The sequence below is a fragment of the Bombina bombina genome, chromosome 2 (genome assembly GCF_027579735.1).
Source record: "Bombina bombina isolate aBomBom1 chromosome 2, aBomBom1.pri, whole genome shotgun sequence".
Lineage (NCBI taxonomy): Eukaryota > Metazoa > Chordata > Amphibia > Anura > Bombinatoridae > Bombina > Bombina bombina.
Genome location: NC_069500.1, coordinates 272611841 through 272633280, shown reverse-complemented (window position 1 = coordinate 272633280; position 21440 = coordinate 272611841). Strand labels below are relative to the sequence as shown.

The following is a 21440-nucleotide window of genomic DNA, read 5'->3' as shown; positions in this document are numbered from 1 at the left end:
CATCCATTACTTGTGGGATACCAATACCAAAGCTTTAGGACACGGATGAAGGGAGGGAACAAGACAGGTTCCTTAAACGGAAGGCACCACTGCTTGCAAAACCTTTCTCCCAAAAATAGCCTCCGAAGAAGCAAAAGTATCGAATTTGTAAAATTTGGCAAAAGTATGCAGTGAAGGTCGCTGCCTTACAAAACTGTTCAACAGAAGCCTCATTCTTGAAAGCCCATGTGGAAGCCACTGCTCTGGTAGAATGAACAGTAATTCTTTCAGGAGGCTGCTGGCCAGCAGTCTCATAGGCCAAACGGATGATGCTTTTCAGCCAAAAGGAAAGAGAGGTAGCAGTCGCTTTCTGACCTCTTCTCTTACCAGAATAGATAACAAACAAGGAAGATGTTTGTCTGAAATCCTTAGTTGCTTGCAAATAGAACTTTAGAGCACGAACTACATCAAGATTGTGCAACAGACGTTCCTTCTTTGTTGTTCCTTCTCTGTGTCCCAATCCTTCTTCAATTTCCAGGTTAATATTCTTGTTGGAAACCACTTTAGGAAGAAAACCAGGTTTAGTACGCAAAACAACCTTATCGGCATGGAACACCAGGTAAGGTGAATCACACTGTAAGGCAGATAATTCTGAGACTCTTCGAGCAGAAGAGATAGCTACCAAAAACAAAACTTTCCAAGATAACTTAATATCTATGGAATGTAAAGGTTCAAATGGAACCCCTTGAAGAACTGAAAGAACTAGATTTAGATTCCATGGCGGAGCCACAGGTTTATAGACAGGCTTGATTCTAACTAAAGCCTGTGCAAACGCTTGAACATCTGGTACCTCTGCCAGACGCTTGTGTAAAAGGATAGACAGAGCAGATATCTGTCCCTTTAAAGAACTAGTCGACAATCCTTTCTCCAATCCGTCTTGGAGAAAAGACAATATCCTGGGAATCCTAATCTTACTCCATGAGTAACCCTTGGATTCACACCAACAAAGATATTTCCGCCATATCTTATGGTAGATTTTCCTGGTGACAGGCTTTCTAGCCTGAATCAGAGTATCTATAACTGACTCAGAGAAACCACGCTTTGATAGAATTAAGCGTTCAATCTCCAAGCAGTCAGACGTAGAGAAACTAGATTTGGATGCTTGAACGGACCCTGTATTAGAAGGTCCTGCCTCATTGGCAGTGTCCATGGTGGGGCAGATGACATGTCCACTAGGTCTGCATACCAAGTCCTGCGTGGCCACGCAGGTGCTATCAAAATCACCGACGCCTTCTCCTGCTTGATTCTGGCGATCAGACAAGGGAGAAGAGGAAACGATGGGAAAACATAAGCCAGATTGAAGGACCAAGGCGCTGCTAGAGCATCGATCAATGCCGCCTTGGGGTCCCGGGACCTGGATCTGTAGAGAGGAAGCTTGGTGTTCTGACGGGACACCATCAGATCCAACTCTGGAATGCCCCATAGCTGAGTCAGCTGGGCAAATACCTCCGGGTGGAGTTCCCACTCCCCCGGGTGAAAAGTCTGACGACTCAGAAAATCCGCCTCCCAGTTGTCTACTCCTGGGATGTGAATTGCTGAGAGATGGCAGGAGTGGTCCTCCGCCCACCTGATTATTTTGGTTACTTCCTTCATCGCTAGGGAACTCTTTGTTCCCCCCTGATGATTGATGTAAGCTACAGTCGTGATGTTGTCCGACTGAAATCTGATGAATTTGGCCGCAGCTAGTTGAGGCCATGCCTGAAGCGTGTTGAATATCGCCCTCAGTTCCAGAATGTTTATCTGGAGAAGAGATTCTTCCCGAGACCATAAGCCCTCAGCTTTCAGGGAGTCCCAGACTGCACCCCAGCCTAACAGACTGGCGTCGGTCGTTACAATGATCCACTCTGGTCTGCGGAAACATATTCCCTGAGACAACCACCAGAGAAGAGAATCTCTGGTCCATCTGTATTTGAGGAGACAAATCTGCATAATCCCCATTTCCACTGTTTGAGCATGCACAGTTGCAGTGGTCTGAGATGTATTCGAGCAAAAAGGACTATGTCCATTGCCGCTACCATTAATCCGATTGCCTCCATGTCTGCAATTGGAACTGGGTATATCACTCCCATCGTATGTAGAACTTCTACACAGCGTAAGAACGCCTCGTTCTTTGTCTGGTCTGTAGACAGACGAGAATTGTGGAACCTTCCCCTTGGAGGGGAGTCCTTGAATTCTAGAAGATATCCCTGGGTAACAATCTCTAATGTCCAGGGATCGTGAACATCTCTTGCCTGAGCGAAGAGAGAGTCTGCCCCCTACTAGATCTGGTCCCGGATCGGGGGCTACCCCTTCATGCTGTCTTGGTAGCAGCTGCAGGCTCTTTGGCCTGTTTACCCTTGTTCCAGCCCTGGTAAGACTTCCAGGTTGCCTTGGGCTGTGAAGCGTTACCATCTTGCTTTGCAGCTGTAGAGGCTGAAGCGGGACCGCTCCTGAAGTTACGAAAGGAACGAAAATTAGCTTTGTTTTTAGCCCTAAAGGGCTTGTCCTGAGCAAGAGCATGGCCCTTTCCCCCGGTGATTTCTGAAATAATCTCTTTCAATTCTGGCCCAAAAAGGGTCTTTCCTTTGAAAGGGATATTTAATCATTTGGATTTTGACGACACATCGGCTGACCATGACTTGAGCCAAAGCGCTCTGCGCGCCATAATGGCGAAACCTGAATTTTTTGCCGCTAACTTAGCTAATTGCAAAGCGGCATCTGTGATAAAAATTAGCCAGCTTTACAGCCTTAATTCTATCCATAATTTCGTCATGAGGTCTCCGTCTGGAGCGGACTCCTCCAGCGCCTTCAAACCAGAAAGCCCGCTCTGCCAGTAGTTACCGGGTGAATAATGCAGGCAATAGGTTGGAGAAGGAAACCATGTTGAACAAAATTTTCTTTAGTAAACCTTCTATCCAATAGGATCTTTAAAAGCACACTGTCTTCGATTTGGTATGGTTGTGCGCTTAGCATAGTGTAGAAACAGCCCCTTCTACCTTACGGGACTGTCTGCCACGAGGGTCCGCCTGGGGTCAGTCTATGGGGGGAACATGTTCTTAAAAAATAGGAGGGGGGGGGGGGGGACCAAAGGGACACCTGGTCTATCCCACTCCCTAGAAACAATATCCGCAACCCTTTTAGGGATCGGAAACGCAATCAGTGAATACAGGGACCTCTAGGTACGTGTCCATTTCTCCTGTTAAGTGTAGTCAGAATCCACGGGGTCATCCATTACTTATGGGATTATAACTCCTCCCTAACAGGAAGTGCAAGAGGATCACCCAAGCAGAGCTGCTATTAGCTCCTCCCCTCTACGTCATATCCAGTCATTCTCTTGCACCTAACTAAAGATAGGACGTGTGAGAGGACTGTGGTGTGTTAAACTTAGTTTTTATTTCTTCAATCAAAAGTTTGTTATTTAAACGGCACCGAGTGTGGTTGTTTGTTCTCAGGCAGCATTAGAAGAAGAATCTGCCTGAGTTTTTCTATGATCTTAGCGGTCGTAACTAAGATCCACTTGCTGTTCTCGGCCATTCTGAGGAGTGAGGTAACTTCAGAACAGTGGATAGCATGCAGGGCCCACCTGCAAGGAGGTATGTGCAGTAAATTATTTTCTAAGGAATGGAATTGACTGAGAAAATACTGCTAATACCGATGTAATGTAAGTGCTGCCTTAAATGCAGTAGTAGCGACTGGTATCAGGCTGAGATGTATGTATGTATACTCTGAGGCATTTCTGGGGAATGGAATTTCACTGAGAAAATACTGTCAATATTAAAGTAATATTTGAGCCTGCACTGCAGTGAAAGCGACTAGCAGCAGGCTTATTAATAACACTTCATAATTTTCAATTTTAAAACGTTTACTGGCATGTTAATCGTTTTTTCTGAGGTACTTGGTGATAAAACTTTATGGGCATGATTTTTACCACATGGCTGTCGTTTTTTTCTGAATAAAACAGTTTACTGAGCTTCCCCACTGTTGTAATATGAGTGGGAGGGGCCTATTTTAGCGCTTTATTGCGCAGTAAAAATTTAGTCACAGTCTTCCTATTTCTTCCTCCATGATCCAGGACGTCTCTACAGAGCCCAGGGGTCTCCAAAATTAGTTTGAGGGAGGTAATCAGTCACAGCAGACCTGTGACAGTGTGTTTGACTGTGATAAAAACGTTTATTATTTCAACTGTTATCCGTTTTGGGTATTAAGGGGTTAATCATCCTTTTGCTGGTGGGTGCAATCCTCTGCTAACTTTATACATTTTTTGTTAAAATTTGGTTGTTTTAACATATTTGGTTCATTGTTAATTCAACTGTGTCACATTTTTATGTTTCTTAAAGGCGCAGTAGCGTTTTTTTATATAGCTTGTAAATTTATTTAAAAGTTTTTTCCAAGCTTGCTAGTGTTATTGCTAGTCTGTTTAAACATGTCTGACACAAATGAATCTGTTTGTTCACTATGTTTAAAGGCCAATGTGGAGCCCAATAGAAATTTGTGCACTCAATGTATAGATGTTACTTTGAATAAAAGTCAAACTTTATATGTTAAAAAAAATATCACCAGACAACGAGGGGGAAGTTATGCCGACTAACTCTCCTCACGTGTCAGTACCTTCGCCTCCCGCTCAGGAGGTGCGTGATATTGTGGCGCCAAGTACATCAGGGCGGCCCATACAAATCACTTTGCAAGACATGGCTAATGTTATGACTGAAGTACTATCTAAATTGCCAGAATTAAGAGGTAAACGCGATCACTCTGGGGTAAGAACAGAGTGCGCTGATAATAGTAGAGCCATGTCTGATACTGCGTCACAATTTGCAGAACATGAGGACGGAGAGCTTCATTCTGTGGGTGACGTATCTGATCCAAGTAAACTGGATTCAGAGATTTCAAATTTTAAATTTAAGCTTGAGAACCTCCGTGTATTACTAGGGGAGGTATTAGCGGCTCTGAATGATTGTAACACGGTTGCAATTCCAGAGAAAGTATGTAGGCTGGATAAATATTTTGCGGGTACCGGCGGTGTACTGACGTTTTTCCTATACCTAAAAGGCTTACCGAAATTGTTAACAAGGAGTGGGATAGACCCGGTGTGCCCTTTTCACCCCCTCCTATATTTAGAAAAATGTTTCCAATAGACGCAACCACACGGGACCTATGGCAGACGGTCCCTAAGGTGGAGGGAGCAGTTTCTACTCTGGCTAAGCGCACCACTATCCCGGTGGAGGATAGCTGTGCTTTTTCAGATCCAATGGATAAAAAGTTAGAGGGTTACCTTAAGAAAATGTTTGTTCAACAAGGTTTTATATTACAACCCCTTGCATGCATCCGCGCCTGTCACTGCTGAGGCGGCCATTCTGGTTTGAGTCTCTGGAAGAGACCCTTAGCACAGCTCCATTGGATGAGATTATAAACAAGCTTAAAGCCCTTAAGCTAGCTAATTCATTTATTTCTGATGCCGTAGTACACTTAACCAAACTTACGGCTAAGAACTCCGGATTCGCCATTCAAGCGCGCAGAGCGCTGTGGCTTAAATCCTGGTCAGCTGATGTGACTTCTAAATCTAAATTGCTTAATATTCCTTTCAAAGGGCAGACATTATTCGGGCCCGGCTTGAAAGAAATTATCGCTGACATTACTGGAGGTAAGGGCCATGCCCTGCCTCAAGACAGGGCCAAACCAAAGGCTAAAAAGTCTAATTTTCGTGCCTTTCGTAACTTCAAGGCAGGAGCAGCATCAACTTCCTCCGCTCCAAGACAGGAAGGAACTGTTGCTCGCTACAGACAGGGTTGGAACCTAACCAGTCCTGGAACAAGGGCAAGCAGGCCAGAAAACCTGCTGCTGCCCCCTAAGACAGCATGAAGTGAGGGCCCCCGATCCGGAAACTGATCTAGTGGGGGGCAGACTTTCTCTCTTCGCCCAGGCTTGGGCAAGAGATGTCCAGGATCCCTGGGCGTTGGAGATCATATCTCAGGGATATCTTCTGGACTTCAAAGCTTCTCCTCCACAAGGGAGATTTCATCTTTCAAGGTTATCAGCAAACCAGATGAAGAAAGAGGCGTTTCTACGCTGTGTACAAGACCTCTTACTAATGGGAGTGATCCACCCAGTTCCGCTGTCGGAACACGGGCAAGGATTCTATTCAAATCTGTTTGTGGTTCCCAAAAAAGAGGGAACCTTCAGACCAATCTTGGACTTAAAGATCCTAAACAAATTCCTAAGAGTTCCATCGTTCAAAATGGAAACTATTCGAACCATCTTACCCATGATCCAAGAGGGTCAGTACATGACCACAGTGGATTTAAAGGATGCCTACCTTCACATACCGATTCACAAGGATCATTACCGGTATCTAAGATTTGCCTTCCTAAACAGGCATTACCAGTTTGTAGCTCTTCCCTTCGGGGTAGCTACGGCTCCAAGAATCTTTACAAAGGTTCTGGGCTCTCTTCTGGCGGTACTAAGACCGCGAGGCATAGCGGTAGCTCCGTACCTAGACGACATTCTGATACAAGCGTCAAGTTTCCAAACTGCCAAGTCTCATACAGAGTTAGTTCTGGCATTTCTAAGGTCGCATGGGTGGAAGGTGAACGTAGAAAAGAGTTCTCTATTGCCACTCACAAGAGTTCTCTTTCTAGGGACTCATAGATTCTGTAGAAATGAAAATTTACCTGACGGAGGACAGGTTATCAAAACTTCTAAATGCTTGCCGTGTCCTTCATTCCATTCAACACCCGTCAGTGGTTCAGTGCATGGAGGTAATCGGCTTAATGGTAGCGGCAATGGACATAGTACCATTTGCGCGCCTGCATCTCAGACCGCTGCAATTGTGCATGCTAAGTCAGTGGAATGGGGATTACTCAGATTTGTCCCCTCTGCTAAATCTGGATCAAGAGACCAGAGATTCTCTTCTATGGTGGCTTTCTCGGCCACATCTGTCCAAGGGGATGCCCTTCCGCAGGCCAGATTGGACGATTGTAACAACAGCCTTCTAGGTTGGGGCGCAGTCTGGAATTCCCTGAAGGCTCAGGGATCATGGACTCAGGAGGAGAGACTCCTTCCAATAAACATTCTGGAATTAAGAGCAATTTTCAATGCTCCTCTGGCTTGGCCTCAGTTAGCAACTCTGAGGTTCATCAGGTTTCAGTCGGACAACATCACGACTGTGGCTTACATCAACCATCAAGGAGGAACAAGGAATTCCCTAGCGATGATGGAAGTCTCAAAGATAATTCGCTGGGCAGAGTCTCACTCTTGCCACCTGTCAGCGATCCACATCCCAGGCGTGGAGAACTGGGAGGCGGATTTTCTAAGTCGCCAGACCTTTCATCCGGGGGAGTGGGAACTTCATCCGGAGGCGTTTGCCCAACTGCTTCATCATTGGGGCAAACCAGATCTGGATCTCATGGCGTCTCGCCAGAACGCCAAGCTTCCTTGTTACGGATCCAGGTCCAGGGACCCGGGAGCGGTGCTGATAGATGCTCTGACAGCACCTTGGGTCTTCAACATGGCTTATGTGTTTCCACCTTTGCCGATGCTTCCTCGATTGATTGCCAGGATCAAACAGGAGAGAGCATCAGTGATTCTATTAGCGCCTGCGTGGCCACGCAGGACCTGGTATGCAGATCTAGTGGACATGTCGTCCTGTCCACCATGGTCTCTGCCTCTGAGACAGGACCTTCTGATTCAGGGTCCTTTCAAACATCCAAATCTAATTTCTCTGAGGCTGACTGCATGGAGATTGAACGCTTGATTCTATCAAAGCATGGATTCTCGGAGTCAGTGATTGATACCTTAATACAGGCTAGGAAACCTGTTACCAGGAAAATTTACCATAAAATATGGCGTAAATACTTATATTGGTGCAAATCCAAGAATTAATCATGGAGTAAGGTTAGGATTCCTAGGATATTATCTTTTCTACAAGAAGGTTTAGAAAAGGGTTTATCTGCTAGTTTGTTAAAGGGACAGATTTCAGCTCTGTCTATCCTTTTACACAAACGTCTGGCAGAAGTTCCAGACGTTCAGGCTTTTTGTCAGGCTTTGGCTAGGATTAAGCCTGTGTTTAAGACTGTTGCTCCGCCGTGGAGCTTAAACTTAGTTCTTAACGTTCTGCAGGGTGTTCCGTTTGAACCCCTTCATTCCATCGATATCAAGCTGTTATCTTGGAAAGTTCTGTTTTTAATGGCTATTTCCTCGGCTCGAAGAGTCTCTGAGTTATCGGCCTTACATTGTGATTTTCCTTATCTGATTTTTCATTCAGACAAGGTAGTTCTGCGTACTAAACCTGGGTTCTTACCTAAGGTAGTCACTAACAAGAATATCAATCAAGAGATTGTTGTTCCATCATTGTGCCCTAACCCCTCTTCAAAGAAGGAACGACTTTTGCACAATCTGGACGTCGTCCGTGCCCTGAAATTTTATTTGCAGCCAACTAAAGATTTTAGTCAAACTTCTTCCCTGTTTGTCGTTTATTATGGACAGAGGAGAGGTCAAAAAGCTTCGGCTACCTCTCTCTCTTTTTGGCTTCGTAGCATAATACGTTTAGCCTATGAGACTGCTGGACAGCAGCCTCCTGAAAGGATTACAGCTCATTCTACTAGAGCTGTGGCTTCCACTTGGGCCTTTAAGAATGAGGCCTCTGTTGAACAGATTTGCAAGGCTGCAACTTGGTCTTCACTTCACACTTTTTCAAAATTTTACAAATTTGACACTTTTGCTTCTTCGGAGGCTGTTTTTGGGAGAAAGGTTCTACAGGCAGTGGTTCCTTCCGTGTAAAGATCCTGCCTGTCCCTCCTGTCATCCGTGTACTTTTAGCTTTGGTATTGGTATCCCATAAGTAATGGATGACCCGTGGACTGACTACACTTAACAGGAGAAAATATAATGTATGCTTACCTGATAAATTCATTTCTCCTGTGTAGTGAAGTCAGTCCACGGCCCGCCCAGTTTTTTTACGGCAGGTCTAAATTTTAATTAAACTCCAGTCACCACTGCACCCTATAGTTTCTCCTTTCTCGTATGGTTTCGGTCGAATGACTGGATATGACGTAGAGGGGAGGAGCAATATAGCAGCTCTGCTTGGGTGATCCTCTTGCACTTCCTGTTAGGGAGGAGTTATAATCCCATAAGTAATGGATGACCCGTGGACTGACTACACTACAGGAGAAATGAATTTATCAGGTAAGCATAAATTATATTTTTACACAATTTCTCTGGAACCACCATAGGGTCACAATCATCCAGAGTGGCTAATACCTCCCTAAGCAATACGCGGAGGTGTTCCAATTTAAATTTAAACGCTAATGAATCTGACTCTGCCTGATGAGAAACCTTTCCTGGGTCGGAAATTTCTCCCTCAGACATCAAATCCCTCACCCCCACTTCAGAGCGTTGTGAGGGTACATCAGATAAGGTTACCAAAGCTTCAGACTGCTCATAATCTGTTCTTAAAACAGAGCTATCAAGCTTTGCAGGAAAAACTGGCAGTTTGGATAGAAAGGCCGCAAGGGAATTATCCATGACTGTCGCTAGTTGTTGAAATGTAATAGTTGCAGACGCACTAGAGGTACTAGGCATCGCTTGAGCGGGCGTAACTGGTTGTGACACATGGGGAGAGGAAGGCGGACTATCCTCATTACCTTCAGTCTGAGAATCATCTAGGGCCACACTTTTAAGTGTATAGACATATTAGTGCAATTGGGAAACATTCTGAGAGGGGGTTCCAGCATGGCTTCTAAACACATTGAACAAGGATTTTCCTTAGTGTCAGACATGTTTAACAGACTAGTAGCATACACAAGCAGGCTTGGAAAACACTTTAATCAAATAAAAAACAATTTGAAAAAACGTTACTGTGCCTTTAAGAAATAAAAAGCACACAATTTTACAAAACAGTGAAAAATGCACCAATCCTTTTTTCACAGTATGTACCTAAGGCCTTAATATGATTGCACCACAAGTTTCAGATCGATTAACCCCTTAATGCCCAAACCGGAGCGGCCTAAAGCCTACAACCGGTTAATTAACTACAGTACCTTGCCACAGCTTACTGCTGTGGCCCTACCTGCCCTTAGGGATCAGTTTTGGGGAAATAAAGCTTCTTTTAAGTCCTCAATCAGCAGCTGGACCCTCCATGTGAAGCAGCATGAAACTGTATTTCAATACTAACTGCGCATCTGAGGCGCAAAATTAGGCCCCTCCCACTCCGGAGCTGTAAGGCCTACAAAAATCACTTCTAGGTGACTAAATTTATGCCATGTGGAAAATAACCCCAGAAAAACACTCCAAAGTGCTTAAAAAGTGTCTCCAACGAGTATTTCTTAAAATAAATAATCGATTGCCCTGCATTAGTGTCAACCAGCCTATTTAGCCCTGTTATGTAAGCATTCAATTCTATACTAAGTCTCAGAACATAGCTTACCCTTCCCACATGGGGATCTTGTCAGTCTTCTAGCATTATCTCAGTCTTGTCTAGAAATAAATGACTGAACATACCTCATTGCAGTCAAGCCTGCAAACTGTTCCCCCCAACTGAAGTTTTCTGGTACTCCTCAGTCCTGTGTGGGAACAGCAGTGGATTTTAGTTACAACATGCTAAAATCATTTTCCTCTCAGCAGAATTCTTCATCACTTTTCTGCTAGAGAGTAAATAGTACAAACCGGTACCATTTAAAAACAACAAACTTTTGATTGAAGATATAAAACTACAAATCTAACACCACATTCACTTTACCCTCCCGTAGAGAGACCCTAGTGCTTTTGATGCCGGCAAAGAGAATGACTGGGGGGGTGGAGCTAGATGGACAGTTCTGCTGTGTGCTCTCTGCCACTTCCTGTAGGGAATGAGAATATCCCACAAGTAATGGATGAATCCGTGGACTGGATACACCTTGCAAGAGAAATTTAATTTGACCTGAGTGTCCCTTTAAGTTAGATAAAAGTAGGACTAACCCAAAATCAAAGTTTATATCATGAAAGTGATCAGCAACTAAGCAGAGAAAGTTTACATAAAAGTTAATTACTTAATTTTTTATTTAAGCTAACAGGAAAATAAATATTTGTGCACAAATGACACTGAAATATACAAACTAAAAATTGTTGATGTGATCGAGTATAGGAGCAGCCAATTACATATTAAAGTGAAGGTAAACTTTATTCAATTACAATCTATCAATGCACTCTTTTCATGAATGAATAAGCTAATCGCTAACTTCATTTTATAAAAAAATTATTATTTAGTCTTGTATTTTGATCTTTATTTTTCCCTACCGTTCTCACGATAACTCCTCCCAACCTCTATTTCCTGATGTGATGTGCAGTAATCTCAGAAGCGCGTTCACGATGAGCAGTGTCAATGCAAATGTGCAAATCTGAGTATCTACGGAGCTAGCAGCAAAGTCGTTGCTATAGTTACTGCTGATTTACTTAGCCTACTTCCGTGTCATGCTTATCGTTCAGTCACATGGACTGCTACGCAAGTTCATTTGTACCAACTGAAAGTGCACAGCTACTGACTTCCTGTCCCGAAACGGGAACGTGCATATACTATCAGATAAATAATTAGACAGTAGTGCATGCGCATATCCACAAGTAAACGGACGACGTAAGGTCACCGCCGCCTAACGGCCAGATTTTCAACTGCTGTTTAAAAAAACGGTTGATTATACAGAGCGGCAAACAGGTAATTAAAAGGGAGATTACTGGATTTAGAATCAATATTTAACAAAAATGACTAAAGTCCTATTGATTTTTAACACAACTGGATTGTGGATCAGCATCCAGGTAACTTACCTTCACTTTAAAGCACATATCGGAATTGACTAAATAGAAATGTGTTGTATGTGCTTTCACAGTCCCCTATATAATTTGTGCACAACATGCATTTTTAAGATTGGTTTACTTTAAAACAAATTTTTTATTCTAAAAAAAATCCCCTTTCAAATAAATTCCAAAAGCAATCAAAAAATAAAATTTGGTAAAAGTGTGCAGTGAAGACCAAGTCGCTGCCCTACATATCTGATCAACAGAAGCCTCGTTCTTGAAGGCCCATGTGGAAGCCACAGCCCTAGTGGAATGAGCTGTGATTCGTTCGGGAGGCTGCCGTCCGGCAGTCTCGTAAGCCAATCTGATGATGCTTTTAATCCAAAAAGAGAGAGAGGTAGAAGTTGCTTTTTGACCTCTCCTTTTACCAGAATAAACAACAAACAAGGAAGATGTTTGTCTAAAATCCTTTGTAGCATCTAAATAGAATTTTAGAGCGCGAACAACATCCAAATTGTGCAACAAACGTTCCTTCTTTGAAACTGGTTTCGGACACAGAGAAGGTACGATATCTCCTGGTTAATGTTTTTGTTAGAAACAACTTTTGGAAGAAAACCAGGTTTAGTACGTAAAACCACCTTATCTGCATGGAACACCAGATAAGGAGGAGAACACTGCAGAGCAGATAATTCTGAAACTCTTCTAGCAGAAGAAATTGCAACTAAAAACAAAACTTTCCAAGATAATAACTTAATATCAACGGAATGCAAGGGTTCAAACGGAACCCCCTGAAGAACTGAAAGAACTAAATTGAGACTCCAAGGAGGAGTCAAAGGTTTGTAAACAGGCTTAATTCTAACCAGAGCCTGAACAAAGGCTTGAACATCTGGCACAGCAGCCAGTTTTTTGTGAAGACAAGCAGACGGGCAGAAATCTGTCCCTTCAGGGAACTTGCAGATAATCCTTTTTCCAATCCTTCTTGAAGGAAGGATAGAATCCTAGGAATCTTAACCTTGTCCCAAGAGAATCCTTTAGATTCACACCAACAGATATATTTTTTCCAAATTTTGTGGTAAATCTTTCTAGTTACAGGCTTTCTGGCCTGAACAAGAGTATCAATAACAGAATCTGAGAACCCTCGCTTCGATAAAATCAAGCGTTCAATCTCCAAGCAGTCAGCTGGAGTGAAACCAGATTCGGATGTTCGAACGGACCCTGAACAAGAAGGCCTCGTCTCAAAGGTAGCTTCCAAGGTGGAGCCGATGACATATTCACCAGATCTGCATACCAAGTCCTGCGTGGCCACGCAGGAGCTATCAAGATCACCGACGCCCTCTCCTGATTGATCCTGGCTACCAGCCTGGGGATGAGAGGAAACGGCGGGAACACATAAGCTAGTTTGAAGGTCCAAGGTGCTACTAGTGCATCCACTAGAGCCGCCTTGGGATCCCTGGATCTGGACCCGTAGCAAGGAACTTTGAAGTTCTGACGAGAGGCCATCAGATCCATGTCTGGAATGCCCCACAGCTGAGTGACTTGGGCAAAGATTTCCGGATGGAGTTCCCACTCCCCCGGATGCAATGTCTGACGACTCAGAAAATCCGCTTCCCAATTTTCCACTCCTGGGATGTGGATAGCAGACAGGTGGCAGGAGTGAGACTCCGCCCATAGAATGATTTTGGTCACTTCTTCCATCGCTAGGGAACTCCTTGTTCCCCCCTGATGGTTGATGTACGCAACAGTTGTCATGTTGTCTGATTGAAACCGTATGAACTTGGCCCTCGCTAGCTGAGGCCAAGCCTTGAGAGCATTGAATATCGCTCTCAGTTCCAGAATATTTATCGGTAGAAGAGATTCTTCCCGAGACCAAAGACCCTGAGCTTTCAGGGATCCCCAGACCGCACCCAGCCCATCAGACTGGCGTCGGTCGTGACAATGACCCACTCTGGTCTGCGGAATGTCATCCCTTGTGACAGGTTGTCCAGGGACAGCCACCAACGGAGTGAGTCCCTGGTCCCCTGATTTACTTGTATCTTCGGAGACAAGTCTGTATAGTCCCCATTCCACTGACTGAGCATGCACAGTTGTAATGGTCTTAAATGAATGCGCGCAAAAGGAACTATGTCCATTGCCGCTACCATCAACCCGATCACTTCCATGCACTGAGCTATGGAAGGAAGAGGAACGGAATGAAGTATCCGACAAGAGTCTAGAAGCTTTGTTTTTCTGGCCTCTGTCAGAAAAATCCTCATTTCTAAGGAGTCTATTATTGTTCCCAAGAAGGGAACCCTTGTTGACGGGGATAGAGAACTCTTTTCCACGTTCACTTTCCACCCGTGAGATCTGAGAAAGGCCAGGACAATGTCCGTGTGAGCCTTTGCTTGAGGAAGGGACGACGCTTGAATCAGAATGTCGTCCAAGTAAGGTACTACAGCAATGCCCCTTGGTCTTAGCACAGCTAGAAGGGACCCCAGTACCTTTGTGAAAATCCTTGGAGCAGTGGCTAATCCGAAAGGAAGCGCCACGAACTGGTAATGTTTGTCCAGGAATGCGAACCTTAGGAACCGATGATGTTCCTTGTGGATAGGAATATGTAGATACGCATCCTTTAAATCCACCGTGGTCATGAATTGACCTTCCTGGATGGAAGGAAGAATAGTTCGAATGGTTTCCATCTTGAACGATGGAACCTTGAGAAACTTGTTTAAGATCTTGAGATCTAAGATTGGTCTGAACGTTCCCTCTTTTTGGGAACTATGAACAGATTGGAGTAGAACCCCATCCCTTGTTCTCTTAATGGAACAGGATGAATCACTCCCATTTTTAACAGGTCTTCTACACAATGTAAGAATGCCTGTCTTTATGTGGTCTGAAGACAACTGAGACCTGTGGAACCTCCCCCTTGGGGGAAGTCCCTTGAATTCCAGAAGATAACCTTGGGAGACTATTTCTAGCGCCCAAGGATCCAGAACATCTCTTGCCCAAGCCTGAGCGAAGCGAGAGAGTCTGCCCCCCACCAGATCCGGTCCCGGATCGGGGGCCAACACTTCATGCTGTCTTGGTAGCAGTGGCAGGTTTCTTGGCCTGCTTTCCCTTGTTCCAGCCTTGCATTGGTCTCCAAGCTGGCTTGGCTTGAGAAGTATTACCCTCTTGCTTAGAGGACGTAGCACCTTGGGCTGGTCCGTTTCTACGAAAGGGACGAAAATTAGGTTTATTTTTTGCCTTGAAAGGCCGATCCTGAGGAAGGGCGTGGCCCTTACCCCCAGTGATATCAGAGATAATCTCTTTCAAGTCAGGGCCAAACAGCGTTTTCCCCTTGAAAGGAATGTTAAGTAGCTTGTTCTTGGAAGACGCATCAGCCGACCAAGATTTCAACCAAAGCGCTCTGCGCGCCACAATAGCAAACCCAGAATTCTTAGCCGCTAACCTAGCCAATTGCAAAGTGGCGTCTAGGGTGAAAGAATTAGCCAATTTGAGAGCATTGATTCTGTCCATAATCTCCTCCAAAGGAGGAGAATCACTATCGACCGCTCTTATCAGATCATCGAACCAGAAACATGCGGCTGTAGCGACAGGGACAATGCATGAAATTGGTTGTAGAAGGTAACCTTGCTGAACAAACATCTTTTTAAGCAAACCTTCTAATTTTTTATCCATAGGATCTTTGAAAGCACAACTATCCTCTATGGGTATAGTGGTGCGTTTGTTTAAAGTGGAAACCGCTCCCTCGACCTTGGGGACTGTCTGCCATAAGTCCTTTCTGGGGTCGACCATAGGAAACAATTTTTTAAATATGGGGGGAGGGACGAAAGGAATACAGGGCCTTTCCCATTCTTTATTAACAATGTCCGCCACCCGCTTGGGTATAGGAAAAGCCTCTGGGAGCCCCGGCACCTCTAGGAACTTGTCCATTTTACAAAGTTTCTCTGGGATGACCAACTTGTCACAATCATCCAGAGTGGATAGTACCTCCTTAAGCAGAATGCGGAGATGTTCCAACTTAAATTTAAATGCAATCACATCAGGTTCAGCCTGTTGAGAAATGTTCCCTGAATCAGTAATTTCTCCCTCAGACAAAACCTCCCTGGCCCCAAAAACAGAGCAGCCGCGCTTACGCTGATAAGTGTTCATTTTGGCTAAAATGTTTTTGACAGAATCATCTTGGGCATCATTATCATTATCACATAAATCACATTTATTTAAATGAATAGGAATTCTGGCTTCCCCACATTCAGAACACAGTCTATCTGGTAGTTCAGACATGTTAAACAGGCATACACTTGATAACAAAGTACAAAAAACGTTTTAAAATAAAACCGTTACTGTCACTTTAAATTTTAAACTGAACACACTTTATTACTGCAATTGCGAAAAAACATGAAGGAATTGTTCAAAATTCACCAAATTTTCACCACAGTGTCTTAAAGCCTTAAAAGTATTGCACACCAAATTTGGAAGCTTTAACCCTTAAAATAACGGAACCGGAGCCGTTTTGAACTTTAACCCCTTTACAGTCCCTGGTATCAGCTTTGCTGAGACCCAACCAAGCCCAAAGGGGAATACGATACCAAATGACGCCTTCAGAAAGTCTTTTCTAAGTATCAGAGCTCCTCTCACATGCGACTGCATGCCATGCCTCTCAAAAACAAGTGCGCCACACCGGCGCGAAAATGAGGCTCTGCTTATGCTTTGGGAAAGCCCCTAAATTTTAATGAAAAATGTACTCTTAGAAACAGCAAAATTTCAATATTTACCTCTACAAGAACTTTTAATCCAGAAACGTCACATACATCATGGATCTCTGCACACGTGGGATTTTGTACAGCCTGTTATGGGGAAAATGTAATAAAAAAAAAACAGGACAATATCAGATTATGTTAATTATGAACTGTGATCAAAGATCACACTTAAAGTGAATGTAAACTTTCAATAATCGGTGACCGGTTTTTAAAAATACTATTAAAAACTTTAACGAAACTTTACATTGCAGCAGTTTAAAAAAAAAAACAAAAAAAAAAACAAAAAAAAAAACAAAAAAAAAAAAAAAACTTACCCTTTTCTGCAGCAAAGCCGGATCGGCGATCCTCCACAGCTCCTCTGTACTTACATCAGCAATGATCAAACCGGCTTCCTCCAATAATGGCGTGCACCCCAGAGCGTCCATCTTGTGAGGCCATGCCGTGATTGGAGGAAGCCGGTTTTGTCATTGATGTGATAACTACAGCATGAGAAGCGAGCGGGGGGGGGTTTGAAATCGCCGATCCGGCTTTGCTGCAGAAAAAGGTATTTTTTTTTAAAAATGCTGAAATGTAAAGTTTCATGAATGAAAGTGCCCGTTTCTAATAGTATTTTTAAAACCAGGCACTAATTCATGTAAGTTTACATTCACTTTAAGACAACGCCTCAGACAATGATTACAAATCACCTTTGTATTTAAAATAAAACAAAAACAAATGGCATATGAAAATAGTTTTGACAACTTAATTGTACAATATTTGGTACAAATATAAATGCCAAAATTAACTGCTTTTTCAATAAGCTACTGATGTTTTTTTTACTCATTGGTACTGAGGGACAAAGTCCCTTGGACAGCTCAATGTAGCCCACAGGCCGTAGTGTAGGCAGCCCTATTGTAGATCATTTTGGTGAATGTATTATAATATGCAAAGAATGCTGATTAATAGCCTTAGTTGGCGCTTAAGGGATAGTTTCCTACTAGGGCTGCACGATTAAATCGCATATGCGATTTAAAACCACTATTAATCGCTGCGAGAGTAAGCCATTTTTAGCCCCGCCCCCTATGACATACTGGTATAGGCTAGCCCTCCGCTGCCGAGTAAACCGGGTTAAAGACTCACACACACACAAAGACCACTGTGTGCCAGGAGCGTGTCTCCCCCAATACATAAGTACATGACACAGCACCGCGCATACCTACCCGGCTGCATGTCACCTTCCGGCCGTTACTTCACCACCAGCTGTGCCCATACTGCTCTCACCCCGTCCGCCTCCTACCCGCTATACCCCAGCTGTCAGGTGGAAATAACAGTGTCTGGCAACGGCCGTACAAGGCTCCTCCCTAGAGGTGTTGTTGTAACCTACAGAGGTACCACCCAGCTGTGTGCCAGGGGCTCTGTCACCCAATAAACTAATAGCTCGGGGGGGGGGGGGGGGCACAGCTTAAACTTGGTCCAGACCTTTAGCGCAATTCCTGATGTGGGAGGTACCGGAGAGCTAACCCTGCCACAGGCTGTAAGTGCCGGGCAAGGCTGCCCCTGGTACCCAACCTGCTGAGGCCTTATTACTGGTGTTTCTTTGTTTCTGCACCAGCTCCTTTACAGGGCACAATGTTGTGGTTTGAGGGCCTGGTCTCCTCGTTCAGCGACTTGTTTATGGTCATGTTGGTGCTCACCTGTAGCCCTCTGCTCTCATGCATCTTGGTTTGCACCTTCTTTCTACTGCTGGTAACCACCAGGTACGATCCTGTCCCGGAGGAACGGGCCCTGCAGGTGCTGAAGCCCCCGGGATGGGTGTCTGTTATCGCCCACCGAGGAGGACACGATGCTCCCGAGAACACACTGGCAGCCATCAGAATGGTATTTGTCACTATACATTAGGTTTGGTATATCTTTGTAACATGCCATGTGTGAGCCCTAGAAATGCCCTAGTGCCTTATTAGAATTGGCACAGTAATTATGCCATGTGTGAGAGCCGTAAAAACGCACTAGTGCCTTATCAGCATGGGCACAGTAATTATACCATGTGTGTAAGTCCTAGAAATGCCCTAGTGCCTTATAATAGGCACAGTAAATATGCAATGTGTGAGAGCCCTTTGAAGATATGTATCCGACCGTTTATTGGTCAGTGTCTCATTGTAATTGTTACTGACAATATCGGTGTCTACCATAACATATTTGTCTTTCTAGATATGTGTATTGGTTTAGTACGTGTTTAACCACCGTATGCTGAGGGAACATACTAGTGACTACTTGTGCCATGAGCTCTTACTCATGTATATAGAACTGAGTGTACATACAGGTGAAACTCGAAAAATTAGAATATTGTGCTAAAGTTAATTTATTTCACTAATGCAACTTAAAAGGTGAAACTAATATGAGATAGACTCATTACATGCAAAGCAAGATAGTTCAAGTCGTGATTTGTCATAATTGTGATGATTGTAGCTTACAGCTCATGAAAACCCCAAATCCACAATCTCAGAAAATTAGAATATTACATGCAATCAATAAAACAAGGATTGTACATACCTGTAGAACAATATCGGACACGCTGTGGAAGCGTTGGAGCGGTTACACGTTTCTTGAGCTGTGACAGTCTCTTAAGCCGGCGGTTCCACCTGAAGCAACCGCACCGAAAAAGGATATTGGGGCCAGTCTGGATTGGTCTTGAGGTGAGGAATAAACCACATATTATTTTGATCTTTTGTATAGCATTATTGCACATACCGGAACCACTGCCAAACACTGGGTATTTGGATATGAACATGTACTATCAAGTTATTTACTTACAGTGACGCCTAACATTGACTTTTATTGCTTTTGAAGATTGACCTACATTATTTATAGATAGGTAGGATAGGTATGCCCCACATCCTTCTTTCTCTACTGAACAATATCAGACCTCTGAAAAGTATAAGCATGCATACTGAATGTACTCAGTATTTGGATTGGGCCCCTTTTGCAGCAATTACTGTCTCAATGCGGCGTGGCATGGAAGCTATCAGCCTGTGGCACTGCCGACGTGTTATGGAAGACAAGGATGCTTCAATAGCGGTCTTCTGCATTGTTCGGTCTCATGTCTCATCTTTCTCTTGGCAATGCCCCATAGATTCTCTATGGAGTTCAGGTCAGGCGAGTTTGCTGGCCAATCAAGCACAGTAATCCCACGGTCATTGAACCAGGTTTTGGTGCTTTTGGCAGTGTGGGCAGGTGCCAGGAAAATTATGTCAGCATCCCCATAGAGCTCGTCTGCGGACAGAAGCATGAAGTGCTCCAAAATCTCCTGGTAGATGGCTGCGTTGACCCTGGACTTAATGAAGCACAGTGGACCAACACCAGCAGATGACATGGCTCCCCAAATCAACATAGACTGTGGAAACTTCACACTGACTTCAAGCATCTTGCAGTGTGTGCCTCTCCACTCTTCTTCCATACTCTGGGTCCTTGGTTTTCTGATGAGAGCAAATTTTGCATCTCATTTGGAAAGAGGACTTTGGACCACTGAGCAACAGACCAGGTCTGTTTTTCTTTAGCCCAGGCAAGACACTTCTGACATTGTTGTTCAGGAGTGGCTTGACAAGAGGAATACAACATTTGAAGCCCATGTCCAGGATCCGTCTGTGTGTTGTGGCTCTTGTGAAAGTCCCCAACACTTTTGAATGGCCTTTTCCTTACAATCCTCTCCAGGCTGTGGTCATCCCTGCTGCTTGTGCACCTTTTTTCCACCACACTTTTCCCTTCAACATAACTTTCTATTCATGTGCTTTGATACAGCACTTTGGGAACATCCAACTTCTTTTGCAATTAACTTTTGAAGCTTTCCCTCCTTATGGAGGGTGTCAATGATGTTTTTTTGCACAACTGTCAGGTCAGCAGTCTTTCCCATGATTGTGATTCCTACTGAACCAGACTGAGAGACCATTTAAAGGCTCAGGAACCCTTTGCAGGTGTTATGGCTTAATTAGCTGATTAGAGTGGGACACTTTGAGCCTAGAATATTGCACCTTTTCACAATATTCTAATTTTCTGAGATTGTGGATTTGGGGTTTTCATGAGCTGTAAGCCATAATCACAATTATGACAAATCACGGCTTGAACTATCTTGCTTTGCATGTAATGAGTCTCTCTCATATATTAGTTTCAACTTTTAAGTTCCATTAGTGAAATAAATTAACTTTTGCACGATATTCTAATTTTTTGAGTTTCACCTGTATTTGTTACCTGCACGTTAGGTACCTGTCAGCGTGTTTAATATATACAGTTGTATGCAAAAGTTTAGGCACCCCTGACAATTTCCATGATTTTAATTTATAAATAATTGGTTGTTTGGATAAGCAATTTCATTTTGATCTATCAAACAACTGAAGGACACAGTAATATTTCAGTAGTGAAATGAGGTTTATTGGATTAACAGAAAAAGTGCAATATGCATCAAAACGAAATTAGACCAGTGCATAAAATTGGGAACCCCAACAGAAATATGGCATCAATTCCATTCCTCCTTTCAAAACATCTCCAGTTCAGTTAGGTTTGATAGTTGCCGAGCATGGACAGCCCACTTCAAATCACCCCACAGATTATTAATGATATTCAGGTCTCGCTACTGGGATGGCCATTACAGAACTTTGTACATGTTACTCTGCATAAATACCAGAGTAGATTTTGAGCAGTGTTTTGGATCATTGTCTTGTTGCAATATGCAGTCCTGGCGTAACTTCAACTTTGTGACTGATTCCACAAAATTATTCTTAAGTATCTGCTGATATTGAGCACAATCCATGCGACCCTCAACTTTAACAAGATTCCCAGTACCGGCACTGGCCACACAGCCCCACAGCATGATGGAACATCCACCAAATTTTACTGTGGGTAGCAAGTTTTTGTCTTGGAACGCTGTGTTCTTTTACCGCCATGCATAACGCC

At 43.8% G+C, this 21440-nt stretch overlaps 1 protein-coding gene across 1 annotated transcript in view; it reads right to left on the bottom strand.

Moving 5' to 3' along the window:
* The window catches only part of SRP19 (signal recognition particle 19), a 59851-nt gene that overhangs the window by 10673 nt on the left and 27738 nt on the right, over positions 1 to 21440 (bottom strand). The window contains exon 3 of the mRNA XM_053701543.1: positions 16533 to 16604. Coding sequence (XP_053557518.1) covers positions 16533 to 16604 — 72 coding nt within the window. The remainder of the gene's footprint in view (positions 1 to 16532; positions 16605 to 21440) is intronic.